General features: G+C 44.2%; 1 protein-coding gene across 1 annotated transcript; it reads right to left on the bottom strand.

The window, feature by feature from the left end:
* Positions 1 to 148: 148 nt before the first annotated feature.
* Positions 149 to 1,152, bottom strand: MCCD1 (mitochondrial coiled-coil domain 1). The gene is made up of 2 exons (XM_049765472.1): positions 979 to 1,152; positions 149 to 337 (listed from the first exon to the last, which is right to left on the bottom strand). The coding sequence occupies exons 1-2, from the start codon at positions 1,150 to 1,152 to the stop codon at positions 149 to 151; spliced, it is 363 nt and encodes a 120-aa protein (XP_049621429.1).
* Between the last annotated feature and the right edge of the window lie 16,319 nt (positions 1,153 to 17,471).

The following is a 17,471-nucleotide window of genomic DNA, read 5'->3' as shown; positions in this document are numbered from 1 at the left end:
TTCATTGTCCAATTTTGACCATTTGTGGAGTTGTTCACCATTTTTCTAGGGAGAGGCTGAGATGTTTATGGCTAAAGGGCTCTTGGGGCTCATGATTGTTTTCTAGTTTCAAGGGTGAAGTGGAATCTGGTGGAGAGCTTAAGCGAGCTTAGGCGTCGCCCCTCAGACTCTCCTGGTGTCGTCTCATCTGTTCCTTCAGCTTTTGGATCTTGAGCACTAGGTCCTGGGCCTCCCAAGCACCTTCTTGCCCTTCGAGCAGAGCCTGGTATAGCTCTAACTGCTGCTCAAGCAGCTCCTCTGCCTGTGCCAGCTCAGCAGAGGGGCGGGGTCGTGGACCCTGGAGGGGAGAAAGGGAGAAGCATTCTTTAGGCCAGCCTGTTGAGATAGGAATTTGTACTGCTTCCCCCCCCCACACACACACACATTCAAAAAATCATTTTGGATTATACCTGGCAGTTCTCCCAGGTAGCCAAGCTTGATTGTATGCTTGGAGGTATCATGCGATACTCAAATTTGGGTTCCCTCATGCATTCCAGCTTTAATCTTATCTATGACCTTTTAAATGTTGGGGCCCCATTTTGAGTCATTGTAACTTCTCCTTTGGGCATAATTGGGCCCGAGTGTGAGGGTGCATTTTAGAGATCATTGACCCATACATGGGCCATAACTGAACTTGGACAAGGAAATGGGCAGGAGAGGACTTGACTCTCTTAAGAAATAATTAACTGTTGGATGGGAAATTCCTGTTGAAGGACTTTGTGGATTGTAGGAAAACAGGGAGGGGCTTAGGGAGAAACCTGATGATCCCGAGTGGGGTGAGTGGGATGGCGGTAGGGATGGTGTACATATGGGGAGTGGGAAGCTGGGTTTGAATTGAATAAAACGCTTTAGGAGTGGGTGCGGGGTTAGGATTTGGGAGCAGAAAAACATTTCCTCCTAGTATGAATTCCCATTCACCCCACCTTTGGTTTCACTTACCCTGAGGGGTGGTGTCCTTATCTTCTCATCTCCTGTGGAATTGGTTAGTTCTTTTTTGCTTGCAGCAGGGCTCTGGGAGCAGCACCTCCAGGAGCCTTGGCGCGCCAGGGGCCAGGAAGACTGGAGAAGGCAACGGTAGCAACACCGTGCAAGCAAGGTCAGAGACAGCACCATGGTGGGTGAAGCAGGCAGCTGACTGAACAGCCCAGGAACTGGCTCCCTCTGGGCCTTGTCTCGCTTCAGTGCCTGGCCCTGCCCCTACCCTCTGCTGCTTCCAATTCCTTCCCATCCTGCCTCTGACATCTTAACAGTATTGGAACTTTTGTTCCTGGTTAGTTGAGGCAAAATTCCACAAACAGTGGTGTTTTTCCTCCGTGTCTTTACTATTATGTCGCATTGCTGCTGATTGTAATGCAAACATTACAGATTTGTAAATGGGAAAACACTCGATTTTCTTTCAGAATTGATACTTGGGTATTGCCCACAGTGATGCTTTGGAGATCATGTACTGGGAATTGAAACCAGGGTTCATGCATGTAAAGCATGAACTTCAGCTCTTGGAGTCATTTCATTATCTCTGACTTAAAATATCCAGTGTTTGTATTGCTCCTTTTGATATATTTGGACACTGTTGAATCAATTGTGTATTTGGCTCTTGCGCAGCAAGCTTTGTCGAGCCATTAAACTCTTCCCTTCAGTCTGGTATGAGAATAAAAGCCCTGTCCATGTACTAGTGTGTGTCAACATGTCAGCCATAACCCTTCCCAGTTCAGGGAGTTCCTAAACTGATCTAACCTCAGGGATAGCAGCAGGAGCAAGAACAAACAAGTCCCATCCTAGATGGATTGGGACCAAGTTTGCTATTGGGGTCAATTTAGACCTGGGAATGTCTGCAATGATTTACAAACCCCTGGGCCTGTGAAAATGGAAGAAATACTTTATGGAGTGTTAAGTAGAAACAAACCACTTACAGTAAAGAAATTTATAGGTAAAATAGTACAATTAAATGGTCTAAGTCAGGGGTCTCAAACTCAATTTACCTGGGGGCGACAGGAGGCAAAGTCGGGGTGAGGCAGGACCGCATAAGGGATTTCGCTTACCGAATATTTGCAATAAAAAATCGCATTAAACATTTGCATACCCCGAATGGAACTGCTTGGGGTATGCGAATGTTTAATGCGATTTTTCTTACTAATGCGATTTTTATTGCGATTATTAATACTGTGATATTTGAAGGCTGGCTGCGGGCCACAAAATACTGTATGGAGGGCCGCAAACGACCCGTGGGCCGAGAGTTTGAGACCCCTGGTCTAAGTGCATCATGCAATAAGCAAAACTATTTTGGGGAACAGTAGGAAGGTTGGGACCAATACCTATCTGGAGTTTCAGTTTAATCTAGGGAATTGAATGTGTTCCTGAAGTTTCAGTGGGGGAGGAAGCATCGATACTGAGGTGTGTGTGTGTTTGTGTGTGTGTGATGTTTGAACTTGGGTTCATCCTGGGTCAACCATGGCAAGACAAATGCCCTACCTTTGTGCTATCACTCCAGGCCCTGATACTGAGTTTTGGGAAACACTAAAACCTGGTTTCCTGGTCTGACCATACTGAGGTGCTATTGTGTTGCTGCTCTGGAGTTCTGAAAGCATCATGGGAGGATCTGGGCTGTGAGGTGGCTGATTGGAAAGTGGGCACCGGGGGTGTGTGATAGAGAGAGTGGTGGGAGAAGATAATTCTGAGTATCTGAGTATTCCACTGAGGCCAAGATCAACAGCTGAAGGAGAGTCTTGTGCTGTCTGAGATTTCCTTCACCCCTGTATCCATCCTGCATCCGTATTGCTAGGTCTTTCTTGGTGATGACCCCAGGAAAGTGGAAAAAGTTTCCTAGTTCTTTTTCTTTTCAATACTATTACTTTTTTGGGGGGATGGATACACCAAGATACTCTTGGCTAAGTGCTAAGAGGTCTCCCTCCACTGCTGAAGCTCAAACCTGAGGCTCCCACATGTAAGGCTTGTATTCCAGGCCTCTCAACTATCTCCTGAATCCTCAGTGCTCTTAAATAATAACAACAACAATACACACACATTTTCCTCAGGAAGGATATTAAAGAAATTTACTTGCTCATTTCTTACTGTTTTCATCTGGAGTAGGATGAAACTTTCCCACTCTTAGTCTTTTAATGTCTTGTCAGCATTTCAAGAAAAATTTTGTTTGCTTTTTTTTTCTTTTCTTTTTACATGCTGTGGTGTGAGGGTCCAGATTCAGACTTTAACTGAGGGATTCCTCCCGCATAGCCAAGGTCATCATCTCAGTGTCTCCATTGCTGTTCTTTGGGCCAGAAACATGATCCTGGCCCCTGTGACATTCTCTCAATGGCCTCCCTGAGAGGTACTCCCTGACCCTGAGTGTGGCACCTCCATCTCCCTCATCCCACTTTCTGCCTGTCCTGGTCACACCTTTTAGCTGCCATTTGCTTTTTGATGTTTCTCTAAAGAACATAAGCTTTGTGAGGATAGAATAAAGAGTTTGATTATTTGTATCTTAGTTTTGAACATGCCTGGTGATTTTTAAAACGTGTTTTTTTTTTTTTTTTGGTTTTTGGTTTTTGGACCACACCCGGTAACGCTCAGGGGTTACTCCTGGTTATGTGCTCAGAAGTTGCTCCTGGCTTGGGGGACCATATGGGACGCCATGGGATTGAATCGCGGTTTGTCCAAGGCTAGCGCAGGCAAGGCAGGCACCTTACCTCTTGCGCCACCGCCCAGCCCCTTTAAAACGTTTTTCTTTCTTTTTTTTTTTTTTGTTTGTTTTGGGGCCACACCCGTGGTGCTCAGGGTTACTCCTGGCTGGCTGCTCAGAAATAGCTCCTGGCAGGCACGGGGGACCATATGGACACCGGGATTCGAGCCAACCACTTTAGGTCCTGGATCGGCTGCTTGCAAGGCAAACACCGCTGTGCTATCTCTCCGGGCCCTTAAAACGTTTTTCTAATAAATTCAAATGAGTGCACTTTTAGACTGATACCCTTATAGACATCAACACCAACACACAATTACTATAACCTATGAATATATTGACAGTCTCACACATACTCTTGCAGTCTAATTTTCAACAATAGTAAGTTCTGAATGTTTCTCATTAGACATTTATTATTAATAATATTTAGACCACATCTAACAATGCTCAGTATTTACTCCTGGCGCAGGGATCACTTCTGTGGGGCTCTGGGGACCATATCGGGTGCTGGGGAATGAAACAGGTTCAGTCACATGCAAGGCAAGCACCCTACCTGCTGTAATCTCTCTAGTTCCTATGTATTATTATTTAAGAAATAGCTCTACATTTTTTGTTTGTTTTGTTTTTGGGCCACACCTGGTAACGCCCAGGGGTTACTCCTGGCTATGTGCTCAGAAATCGCTCCTGGAGGGCCAGAGAGATAGCATGGAGGTAAGGTGTTTGCCTTGCATGCAAAAGGACAGCTGGGTTTGAATCCTGGCATCCCATATGGTCCCCTGAGCCTGCCAGGAGCGATTTCTGAGCATAGAGCCAGGAGTAACCCCTGAGCGCTTCCGGTGTGACCCAAAACCAAACCAAAACAAAACAAAACAAAAAAAGAAATCACTCCTGGCTTGGGGATGCCCAGGAATGTGTTATCCTGTGTTAGCTGCGTGCAAAGCAAATGCCCTACTGCTGTGTTATCTCTCCAGCCCCATATCTCCACATTTTTTTTTGTTTTGTTTTTGTTTTTGGGTCACACCCAGCAGTGCTCAGGGGTTACTCCTGGCTCTACGCTCAGAAATCGCTCCTGGCAGGCTTGGGGGACTATATGGGATGCTGGGATTTGAACCACCGACCTTCTGCATGCAAGGCAAATGCCTTACTGTCATGCTATCTCTCCGGCCCCATATCTCCACATTTTTGTGTAATCTCTCCAAGATATCAACATTTGAAAGAATTATTTTAGTGGTTAATCTAGATTTAACTTTAACCATTTTATTACATATTTTATGAAATTATAGTTCTATAGTTTAACTTAAATACTTATAAATAACTTGCCCCTATGTGCATTATTATTCATTTCTTGAAAATACTTTTCAGGATACAGCTCAGCAGCAGAGCATTTGCATTATATGTGCGAGGCCCTGTGTTCAATCCATCCTGGCACTGCGGACCAGAGTGATAGCACAGTGGTAGAGCATTAGCCTTGCTTGTGGCCAACTGGAATGGACCCGGGTTCAATACCCGGCATTCCATATGGTTTTCCTCGCCTGCCAGGAGTGATTTCTGAGCGCAGAGCCAGGAGTAACCCCTGAGTGCTACTGGGTGTGGCCACCAAACCAAAAAACAACAACAAAACCCCAAAACATCCTGGCACTGCAAGAAAACCCTAAACCCCACCCCCTGAAAAAAACCAACAAAGCTTTTCTTCCAAAAATATTATTACACTGATAACTATTTCCCTAATATTATAAACTATCAATATAATATCCAATTCTCTGATTATCATTTAATGTCTTTAAAATATTTTTATTGAACAGCTGTGAGACAGTTATAAAGTTTCTGATGGTGTGTTCCAGTGAGTGTTCTAATACCCATCCCTTTACCAGTGTTCATTTCCTGCCACCAGTTTCCCCAATTTCTCTCCCATCCTCCTGTTCTCTCCCATCTTCCTGAAACAAGCCTGTCTCTTTGACTCTATGGCACCTCTCTCTCTCTCTCTCTCTCTCTCTCTCTCTCTCTCTCTCTCTCTCTCTGTCATCTTAATCTCCCTTCCTTTTTAAGCACACACCATGGTTTGCAATACTATTACTGAAAGTGTATTGTGCATACCACTTTATCTCCTTTCAGCACCCAGTTCTTGTCCAGAGTGATCTATTGTCATAGTGGTCCCTTGTCTGTCTTAACTTTCTATTGACTGGGTATTATTCTCACACTATTCTTTGTTTTTTTTGTTTTTTTTGTTTTGGTTTTTGGGCCACACCCGGTAACGCTCAGGGGTTACTCCTGGCTATGCGCTCAGAAGTTGCTCCTGGCTTGGGGGACCATATGGGACACCGGGGGATCGAACCGCGGTCCGGTCCGTCCAAGGCTAGCGCAGGCAAGGCAGGCACCTTACCTTTAGCGCCACCGCCCAGCCCCAACTATTCTTTGTATATCCTGAAAATGAGTGCAGTCATTCTGTCTGTTCTCCCTCTGACACATTCAGCATGATACTTTCCATGTCTCCCCATGTATAAGCAAAAATTATGACTTCATTTTTAACAGATGTATAGTATTCCATTTTGTAGTTGTACCATAGTTTCTTTATCCACTTATCTGTTCCCAGGCACTTGTTTTTTTCTCCAGATCTTGGCTATTGTGAATAGTGCTGCAGTAAACTGTGAAGATATCTTTTCTGAATTGAGTATTTGGTCCCCTAAGGTATATTCCTAGGAACAGTATTGCTGGGTCATATGGAAGCTCAATTTCTAGTGTTTTGAGGAACACCTACATTACTTCCTACAAAGGTGGGACTAGTCGACATTACCACCAGTAGTGAATGAGAGTCCCTTTTCCCCACATCAAGGCCATCTCTGGTCTTGTTATATGTGATATGTGCCAGTCTCTGTGGTGTGAGATGATAATTTATTGTTGTTTTGATTTGCATTTTCCTGATGATTAATGATGTGGAACATTATCTTATGTGCCTTTTGCCATCTGCATTTCTTCTTTTTTTGGGGGAGGGTCCACACCTGGTGTCGCTCAGGGGTTACTTCTGGCTTTGTGCTCAAAAATGTGCTCCTGGCAGGCTCAGGGGACCATATGAGATGTGAGAGATAGAACCTGGGTCCATTCAGGTCCTCTGTGTGCAAGGCAAACACCCTATCACTGTGCTATCACTCTGGACCTGCATTTCTTCTTTGAGGAAGTTTCTGGGTTTTTTTCTTGAAAGGCTCTACCAATGAATTATATATCTTAGCTATTAACTCTATTATATAGGCATTAGGTGAATAATTTCTCTTAATATATAGGCAGTGTTTATTTCTGGATATTGTTTCCTTTGAGGTGCACAAGTTTTTAAATTTGATTATCTTTGCTTCCACTTGCTTGGTCAGTGGTGTTTCATTCTTAAAGATAACTTTAGCTTCAATGTCATGGAGAGTTTTTCCTACTTTTTTCTCTATGTGCTTTATGGTTTCAGTCCTGAAAACAAGGTATTTTAATCCATTTTGATTTGACTTTTGGTGTTAGAAAGAGGTCTAAATTTTCTTCTTCTTCTTCTTCTTCTTCTTCTTCTTCTTCTTCTTCTTCTTCTTCTTCTTCTTCTTCTTCTTCTTCTTCTTCTTCCTCCTCCTCCTCCTCCTCCTCCTCCTCCTTCCTCCTCCTCCTCCTCCTCCTCCTCCTCCTCCTCCTCCTTCTTCTTCTTCTTCTTCTTCTTCTTCTTCTTCTTCTTCTTCTTCTTCCTCCTCCTCCTCCTCCTCCTCCTCCTTCTTCTTTTTGGATGTAGTTCATCAGTTTTCTCGGCACTTGTTGAAGAAGCTTTCCTTACTTCACTTAATATTTTTTGCTCCTTATTAAAAATTAACTGATCATATACCTGCACATCTATCTCAGGATGCTCAATTATTTTTTAAATGTGATTAAATTTATATATATTGGGCCACACACGGTGACTCTCAGGGGTTACCCCTGGCTATGCACTCAGAAGTTGTTCCTGGCTTGGGGGATCATATAAGTCACCGGGGGATTGAACCGTGCTCTGTCCTAGGCTAGCAAAGGCAAGGCAGATGCCTTACCACTTGTGCCACAGCTCCAGCCCCTAAATTTATATTTTAATTTAATTTTTAAACCTTATTTAAAGAAAAATACATTACATAGTTGACATAATTGACAGAATATTTAATTCTATGCTACTGGTCTGAGGCTCTGTCTTTATTCCAGTACCGTGTTGTTTTAATTGCTACTGCTTTATAGTATAGTTTGAAGTTGAGGAAAATGATACCCCTATCTTCTTTTTTCCCAAAGATTGTTTTAGCTATTTGAGGGGTCACCAAAATATCTTATTTGGAGAAGAACAAACACTCGAGCACTCCTTGTCTCTGAAGATCCTATCCTTCACTACCTGAAGCCCTGCATTCTTCATGCTTCCAATAGAAATAAACAGAATCTTTTTCTACTTCCTATTCCTAGTTGATTAAAAACCCCATTTTGTGAGATCGAAGAGATAGCACAGTGGTAAGGTGTTTGCCTTGTGCACAATGAACACAGGACAGACCTTAGTTCTAATCCCAGCATCCCATATGGTTTCCTCCGAGCCTGCCAGGAGCGACTTCTGAGTGCAGAGCCAGGAGTAACCCCTGAACACTGCTGGGTGTGATCTTCTCCCCCAAAAAAGAGCAACTCTCATTTTGTAATATAAAATAACCTCTTAGGAGAAGCCTCTCACTGTTTATGTAACACTTTTCAGTGTGATCATGTACTTTGAGATTGTAGGGACTAAGGGTACAGAGTTCCCAAAAATTTGTCCCCTCATCAGTAGTCACATCTTCAGCAGCAGGTATCAAAGGCCTGAGACCAAGTGGGTGTTGTGTCTTTTGTGGTTGGTGTCAGTAAGAAAGGTGGTCCCAGAGTTAGCACATCAATATATATGGGGAGTGAATGATTTTAAGGACTGTTACTCCTCCCCAAGGCCAAATGTTAATGTTACCTGAATGGTCAGACACCCCCACAGCTGGGAGGGGCCTGTGATTGGTAATTAAAGTGGCCTGGGAAGGGGTGAGGGAGAGCCTCAGTAAGGAAGACTATGGTGAAAGAAAGAGATCAGAGAGGCCTGAGAGATAGCATGGAGGTAAGGTGTTTGCCTTGCATGCAGGAGGACGGTGGTTCAAATTCCTGCATCTCATATGGTCCCCTGAGCCTGTCAGGAACGATTTTTTTTTTTTTTGGGTTTTTGGGCCACACCCGGTAACGCTCAGGGGTTACTCCTGGCTATGTGCTCAGAAGTTGCTCCTGGCTTGGGGGACCATATGGGACACCTGGGATCGAACCGCGGTCCATCCAAGGCTAGTGTAGGCAAGGCAGGCACCTTACCTTTAGCGCCACCGCCCGGCCCCGAGGAACGATTTCTGAACATAGAGCCAGGAGTAACCCCTGAGCGTTGCCGGGTGTGACCCAAAAACCAAAAAAAAAAAAATGAAAAGAAAGAGATCAGAGACAGCATGGATGCAGAGGAGCAAGAAAGAGGCTGCTTAGCTTAGCTTAGAGACCATGTGAAAAATATGCACGTGCTGGTTAACCAGAAGGATTAAACAGCTGGGAAGCTTACAAGTGTCCCTATAACAACTTCATAAACTGAATGGTTTATATGCAACAAAACCTTTTTTTTTCTTCTTACATTTTTCAGCCTGGAGTCAATAGCAAGATGGTAGCTAATCCAGTGTTCAGTGAGAGTCTGCTTTCTTACACTTGCCTTATGGTGTGTGGGGGGCGTGTCCTGTCTTCTGTAACAGGATTGATCGATTCATGGTAAACCTTAGTTCTAGAAGTTCAGAAATTAGTGACACACATGGACATCTCCTTCAAAGGAAAAGTGAACATTTGCATCTTGCTTACCTTCTGCAAAAATGCACATGACTTGATTAGTTTTCCATAGTGAAGTAGACTGTATGGTTCTTATTATGGGTTATACATGATGACTACCAGTTCTGAATAGGATCTGTACATAATGGAAACTGCAGCAGATTCAGGTCATGAATGTGACCAACCTCTATCCAGCAGATCTGACCATGCTGGACATGTCTGTGGTGGGACGTTTCAGCCCTGAGCTAACCAAACACCAGTGGGACACTCACATACTAGGCCTGAGATTCTGAAAGCAGGTAATACCATCTTCAGAAGAGAAATATACCGATATGTAGAAGCAATGTTAGCTCTACTACTGGGCTCTGAAAAGACAGAATGCTTGGCCATGGATGCCAAGCAGTCTTGTGAGTACAAATGGTTTTATAAATTAGGGTTGGCATAATATGGTAAATTATGTTGGGCAGGTTATTGTAACCAAGAAATGGAATATCTTGGTTTGAGCCTGAATTACATGTTCACATCCATACTAAAGAGGAATCAAATAATAAACCATACAAATTGTCTTTAGCAAGCCTTCATCATTGGTTAAACAAGACCACACAGGATGGCCACAGAAATGTGTTGGCTGAGATGACTCTACGATGGCCCAGAGCACTGATTCCTGATTCCCACAATCCAATGCTATTTTTCTTTTTTTCTTTTCCTCCCTCCCTCCCTCCCTCCCTCCCTCCCTCCCTCCCTCCCTCCCTCCCTCCCTCCCTCCCTCCCTCCCTCCCTCCCTCCCTTCCTTCCTTCCTTTCTTCCTTATTTGGTTTTTGGGTCACAACCGGCAGCACTCAGGGGTTACTCCTGACTCTGTACTCAGAAATCACTCCTGGCAGGCACAGGGGACCATATGTGATGACGGGATTCTAAGCAATGGCGGTCCTGGGACAGCTGTTTGCAAGGTAAATGCCCTACTTAGGTGCTATCTTTCTGGCTCCCCGATGCTGTTTTTCTGTTATTGCTCCTCTATGTTACACTTGCCAGAATGAAAATATACTCGACTCCTTTATTCTATTTGCTAAAGAACATCACATTGATTCCAGTGAGCCAATTCCACTGGAAAGGTCAAGGTTGTTTCTCACAGGGATGGTTGCTTATTCCGTGTATATATTTTCCTTTCTGTCACAGGACTTCAACAGCACCATCACCTGGGGGGTATTGAAATGCCACAATGTTGGGGGGGAGCACACTTTACAGTGAAGAAAAAAATGTATGATGAACCTTGAGTCTGGGCCCAACTGTTTTTATATAATGTTTTATACCATCTGGAGGCTGCTAGCCATAAAGAGCATTGAACAGGTCTTCTGAAAGTGTCTCTGAACTTGGGGGAAACATTAGGGGTAATGTCCTGAATGACAGGGTCATGTCTTGAAGGAATCTAACCGAGTTGGAAAGTTCTGACAGTCTGTTTGGAAGATTTCCCAATCGAGGCTCTGTAGTTCTGCAGTGAACTGGTGTCAGCAGAAACAGATTGTTCTCAAAGTTGTCCTGCAGCGAGGACACACCAGGAAAAAGCTCCACTTCAAGTTCTTGTCACACCTGGAAGAGAAAATGGGGAGAAGGGCTTGACTTTCACTTTTGTACAGAAGAACATCTGTACATATTCCTTCACATAGTGTCTAACAGGGTCGGCTAAAACAGTAAAAGTTAGGGAACCAGGTCGACACATAATTTCTCTATTAATATTAACTAAAGATATTAGAAATCAACTTCCTTTATCATTAACTGAAAATGTTAGAAATTAACCAGATGTCTCCCCCACTCTCTCAGAGAGAGAATTATACTCAGTGCAGTGGGCTACTCCTGGTTTTAGTTTTGGGTGAAGTTCATTCCAGGTGATGCTTATGGGACTCTGCCATGCTATGGACCAAACCCTAGGGCTTTCTCATGTAAAACATGCATTCCAGCCCTTTGAGTTATCTCCCAGCCTCATTTAACTCTTGTCTGTTTTATAATGATTAGGTATTTTTTCTGTCCACACAAACTACCTAGATCAAGGGTCCTCAGACTTTTTTTTTTTTTTTTTTTGGTTTTTGGGCCACACCCGGCGGTGCTCAGGGGTTACTCCTGGCTGTCTGCTCAGAAATAGCTCCTGGCAGGCACGGGGGACCATATGGGACACCGGGATTTGAACCAACCACCTTTTGGTCCTGGATCGGCTGCTTGCAAGGCAAACGCCGCTGTGCTATCTCGTGCTATCTCTCCGGGCCCAGTCCTCAGACTTTTTTTTTTTTTTTTTTTAGTCCTCAGACTTTTTAAACAGAGGGTTAGTTCACTGTCCCTTGGACTGTTGAAGGACCAGACCCAACAGTGTTCAGGTCTTATCCCTGGCTCTGTACTCAGGGTTCAATCTTGGTAGCTTGGGGGACCATGTAAGGTTCAGGGATCAAACCTGGGTCAGCCACATGCTAGGCAAGTCCCCTGACTGCTGAAATAAAGCAGGTGGGCAGGACAAAGGGTATGTCAATCTTTTCAACAGCTGGAACCTCGGCTTCTGAATATCACAGGCAGGTGTTATAAATAGTGCTGGCATGTATTTTTTTCTGTTTGTATTCTATGTCCTGTTAATACATATTTTTGTTAATGGGTTTCCTCTGGTGTCATTGTTGTAGGTAGGCATCGGGGTCTATCATCTGAAATTCATGAGTATGGAAGAGTCTATTTTAATTCCTACTATTTTGTCTTTGGGAGATTGTGTTCAGACTGAATCTTGTGCCTGTAGAAAGGAGCCTGCCAATGTGGGCACCATGGGTGGCTTCCTTGGTTTTTATTTGCATCAGAATTTTGAGTTATCTTTGGAATGTTTTGAACAGTGCTTCTTCTCTGAATGTATTATTTTTTATTTAATCCCGATTTGAAGCAAATGGAGGTCTTATTCAATATGCATAACTTGACTCTCAGTTCCAAGTGATTTTTAAAATAGAAAATGTTCAATACTGTCTGTTATATATGGAAGCCTTTATAATATTTCTCTATAAAATCCTTATCTCTGCCTGTTGTCCCACCTACTACCTTCCAGGAGGGGGCGCTGTTGAGAGCCAAATAAATAGTTGTCGAGGAAGGTGCTCAGGGTCTTTTGGGGGCAGTAAGCTAGCAGGTTCTGGAGTTTTGGAACTGCTAGCAGGCTGACAAAGGGTTCTGCGTCCGACCTTCTTGCCTTTTTACCCTCCTGTCTGTTTGGATTATTTGCCGCGGATAAATATTACCAAGATCTCTTCCCCTTCCTAGGGGATAGGGAAATGGGAATCATTTTTTTCATTCTGGGATCTCTTTGAGGATCCATTGATAATCAGTTTAGGAGTAAATCTGACACAGTACTGTCAATAGGAGGTTTTTTTTTTTTTTTTTTTTTTTTGGTTTTTGGGCCACACCCGGCGGTGCTCAGGGGTGACTCCTGGCTGTCTGCTCAGAAATAGCTCCTGGCAGGCACGGGGGACCATATGGGACACCGAGATTCGAACCAACCACCTTTGGTCCTGGATCGGCTGCTTGCAAGGCAAACGCCGCTGTGCTATCTCTCGGGGCCCAATAGGAGGGTTTTATGCATACCATATTCTGACACCAGATCCTCCTCTAATGGCCTTTTCAGTTCACCATTCTCTTAGGAAGCTCCTTCTCATAGAAATATTGTGAAGATGAAAGATTCCTGGTAAACAATGAGTTAGTCTCTTCCATTTAGTCTTAAATTCCTCATGCCTTCTCTGGCCCATGTTGATCTCCATCTTTTTAAATGTTGTAAGTCACAAAATCAGACTTAAGATAGGTGTGATATTTTCTTGGTTTTTGGGCCACACTGAGAAGTTCTCAGAGTTTCCTCCTGGTTCTTGCTCAGGGATTACTCCTGGAAGAACTCTGGGGTCCACATGTTGTACCAGGCATTGACCCAAGGTCTATTGCATGCGGGAAAGTGCCTAACCATCAGTCCTATCTTCCCTGCATTTAATTAAAAAACTATGGTGAGTCACACCTGGAAATACTCAGGAATTGATTACTCCTGGCTCTGCATTCAGAAATTACTCCTGGTGGTGCTTAGGAAACTATATGGAATGCTGGGGATCAAACATGGGTTGGCTATATGCAAGACAAGCTCCCTACATGCTGCACTATTGCTCTTGTGTGTGTGTGTGTGTGTGTGTGTCACACCTGGCAGCACTCAGGGGTTACTCTTGGCTCTATGTTCAGAAATCGCTCCTGGCAGGCTCAGGGAACCATATGGGGTGTTGAGATTTGAACCATTGTCCTTCTTCATGCAAGGCAAATGCCTTACCTCCATGCTATCTCTCTGGCCCCTGCTCTAATTCTTTATGGTTTTGTTATTTTATGCTTATTTAGTATATTTATTCATTTATCCTAAGCAAAATGTGGAGTTAAAATTTTCTGCCTAACTGGGTATTTGAGACATTTCAGATTCTCATTTATGTATCTGCCTGCAGAATCTGTTTTGTGCAACTTCTCCACTCTTTCCAGACCACAGCCTCAAATGGATGGGGTATGATGAGTTATTGATAGTGGGTGTGGGGGTAGCATCTAAAAAGAAACCTGAGTCTGCTCTCTCTCTCTCTCTCTCTCTCTCTCTCTCTCTCTCTTGCTTTTTGGGTCACACCCGGCAGTGCTCAGGGGTTACTCCTGGCTCTATGCTCAGAAATCGTTCCTGGCAGGCTCATGGGACCGACCATATGGATGCTGGGATTTGAACCACCGTTCTTCTGCATGCAAGGCAAAACGTCTTACCTCCATGCTGTCTCTCTGGCCCCTAGAACCCTGTCTTAAAAAGAATGGGCAGACATGTTTATAGGAATAAAGGTCATAATAGTTGACTTTCTAACTTTTAAAAGTTCTGATTTCTATCTTCAGAATTTACAAAGAGGGGCTGTGGAAATAATACGGCAGGTAAGTCACCCACCTTACATATGTTTAACCAGGATCCACTTCCCCGAACTCCCCATTGTTCCCCATTAGGAACCATGTGAACATCCCAAAAGAGTCACAAAGAGAAAAATGGCTGTGACATGGGAATAATTTAGCAGCGACAACTCTGCCATTGCAAGGCTGAAGCAGTAGGTTTGATCGCTCACACAGGCCAAAGTGTCTCTGGAACAGCAACACTGTTTGCTTCTTCAGGGGACCACAGCCAGGTGGTTGCAAGCATGACACCAGTGAGCACAGCAACAAAAATGTGCGATACATCACAATCCAGAAAGCACCATAGCTAACATACATGATGCTCTCCACAGCAAGTACCACAGTCAATTTTTTTTTTCAGTAAAAAGTTGCAAACATTCCAGCAAAGAGTATGTGTGTCCATTGGTCATTAACAGCAGCATAAAGGGGCAAGGAAAGGGAATCTGAAAAGAGAAAAAAAATGTGTCAAAAGATGTTAAAAACGGCAAATTTAATTTTATTTACTACTATTATTATTTTATTATTTGAATCACACCAGTGTTTTTCAGAGATCATTGATTGAGGGCTCAGGAGACTGTATAGGATGCCAGGGATCAAGCCAAGATTGGTTTTGTGCAAGGCAAGCATCCTACCTGTAACCCCATCCCCCCATTCCCGGGAGGGGTTTTGGGAAGGTAATAAAAGGTTTGGCCTCAGGGGCAGAAAGGATGGAGATTTGCATTTACCTGGATGGAGAGGTAGCAGGAGGCTAGAGATGGCTGGTAAAGGCTAGATGCAGGGCAAAAATATAGCATGCGTAAATGGTTATAATATAGAAGCCACACATGTTGGCTAGGGCATGAATAAAGCTGATATTTCCTGAAGCCTGCTGTAAGTGAATTGCCTTCTTGCCACCACCTGAACTTGCAGACCCACCGGTTAATGAGGGATGGAGCCATGTGGCTGGGGCTAAAGGACAAAGGCCTCCATCTCCATCTAGCCCATCCAAAAGACCTCTTTATTATTTAAAGCAACACCTACCCTCTGTTATATCCCTTTGACCCCACAAAGTTTTATTTTATTTTATTTTCTATTTATTTTTTGTTTGGTTTTTGGGCCAAATCAGCAGCACTCAGAGGATACACCTGATTCTGCACTCAGAAATTGTTCCTGGCAGAACCATATGGGATGCTGGGGACTAAACTCGGGTATGTCCTGGACTGCACCAGCCTCCTCTCCTGAAGGAGGACCTGTGCCTAGTGGGTATCAGGTTCATCACCCGCTTATCAAAGTGAAAGTGTCTTTCATTTCACAAACCTGTTCACACACAGTATGTGAGCAACCAGGAAAGGGGTGTGGGTGGAGCTTCCCCTAATGAGTTAAGAGACATTCTTTTTTTTTTTTGGGTCACACCCGGTAGCGCTCAAGGGTTACTTCTGGCTCTAAGCTCAGAAATCACCCCTGGCAGGCACAGGGGACCATATGGGATGCCGGGATCCGAACAACTGTCCTTCTGCATGAAAGGCAAGCGCCTTACCTCCATGCTATCTCTCCGGCCCCAGGAGACATTCTTTGTGGAGGCTGAGACCTCCAAAGTGGGACAAGAAACTCAAACACCCCCCCCATTCTACCTGAGAGCTTCTTCCTGTAGCTCACAGCTGCCACCACAGCTCCAATGATCACAGCCACAAGGACAACTAGGCCAATAATGATGCCCAGAGTGGGGATGGTAGACTGAGGAGGGGGCTCTGGAAAGGGAAAGGAAAGGAAGATAAGACCTCCAGGACTCAGTTCCCATCTGCTGAGGTGCCTCTGATTCCCCTGTGACCAGGCTCTGTGCCCCATCCCCTCCTCACCCCATCTGAGGATGTCAGGCTCCGGCAGCCCCTGGTGCTGCACATGGCACGTGTATCTGTGCTCCTCTCCAGAAGGCACCACCAGAGCCGCCCACTTCTGGAAGGTTCCATCCCCTGAAGGCCTGGTCTCCACCAGCTCCTTGTCCTGGGTCAGTTCCTCCCCATCACGCTGCCAGGTCAGGGAAATCTCCTCGGGGTAAAAGCCCAGAGCCCAATATCTCAGGGTGACCTCATCTTCAGAGAAGGGGTGGTGGGTGATGTGTGTTTTGGGGCTTCTGAGGAAGAATAATGACAAAATGCAACTTTAAGTTACATGATGAGGATGAACAGGTCATTGGTTTAGAACAGGGGTCTTCAAACTTTTTAAAGTGGGGGCCGGATTATAGTCCCTTAGAGAGCTGGAGGGCCAGACTATATGAGCTACTAATTCCTACTCACACTGCACATATCTTATATAAATAAAATGAAAACCATTTATAAATAAACAGATCATGCACCAGTATTTCAATGGGAACTGAGGGCCTGCTTTTGGCTAATGAGATGGTCAATGTCCGGTTCCATATTTGTCAGCCGTTACAAGTGATGCAAGTGGGCATCAGTTAATCTTGATCTGGTTGGAGATTTCAGATATTTCATTCTTGAAAAAGTCTGTTCACAGGCATAAGTGCTACCAAAGATGGTTACCATTTTGAGTGCATGGTTCTTGATATTTGGATATGTCTCAGAGGGGAGAGATGCATAGAAATTCAAAAGGTTACTTGACTTAAATGTGTCTTTCAGAGAGTCACAATTCTGCAGTTCAGCCAGTTCCATTTGGTAAATTGTAAGGACATTTTCAACCTCAACAGAAAATGGGTTATGAAAAAGCTGTATGTCCTGTTCATGGAGATGAAGCTCTTTGAATCTAAATTGAAACTCCTTTTGCAACAATTCTAGTGAAGCCAGACATGTTTCCTTTGGGAATGCAACCAATGGTTAGTCTGCTGACAGGTTTTGAGTTGTTGGGAGATGACTGAAGTTTTCCTCCTGTACTTGTTTGATGAGAAGGCCTAATTTTACTTCAAATGCTTTCACATGCGATGCCATATCACCAATTAGCTTCCCCTTGCCTTGAAGTTGCAGATTGAAATTTTTGAGTAGCTCTGTTATAG

Source organism: Suncus etruscus, chromosome 18 (assembly GCF_024139225.1).
Source record: "Suncus etruscus isolate mSunEtr1 chromosome 18, mSunEtr1.pri.cur, whole genome shotgun sequence".
Classification (NCBI taxonomy): Eukaryota; Metazoa; Chordata; class Mammalia; order Eulipotyphla; family Soricidae; genus Suncus; species Suncus etruscus.
This window is presented reverse-complemented; position numbering and strand designations above follow the sequence as displayed.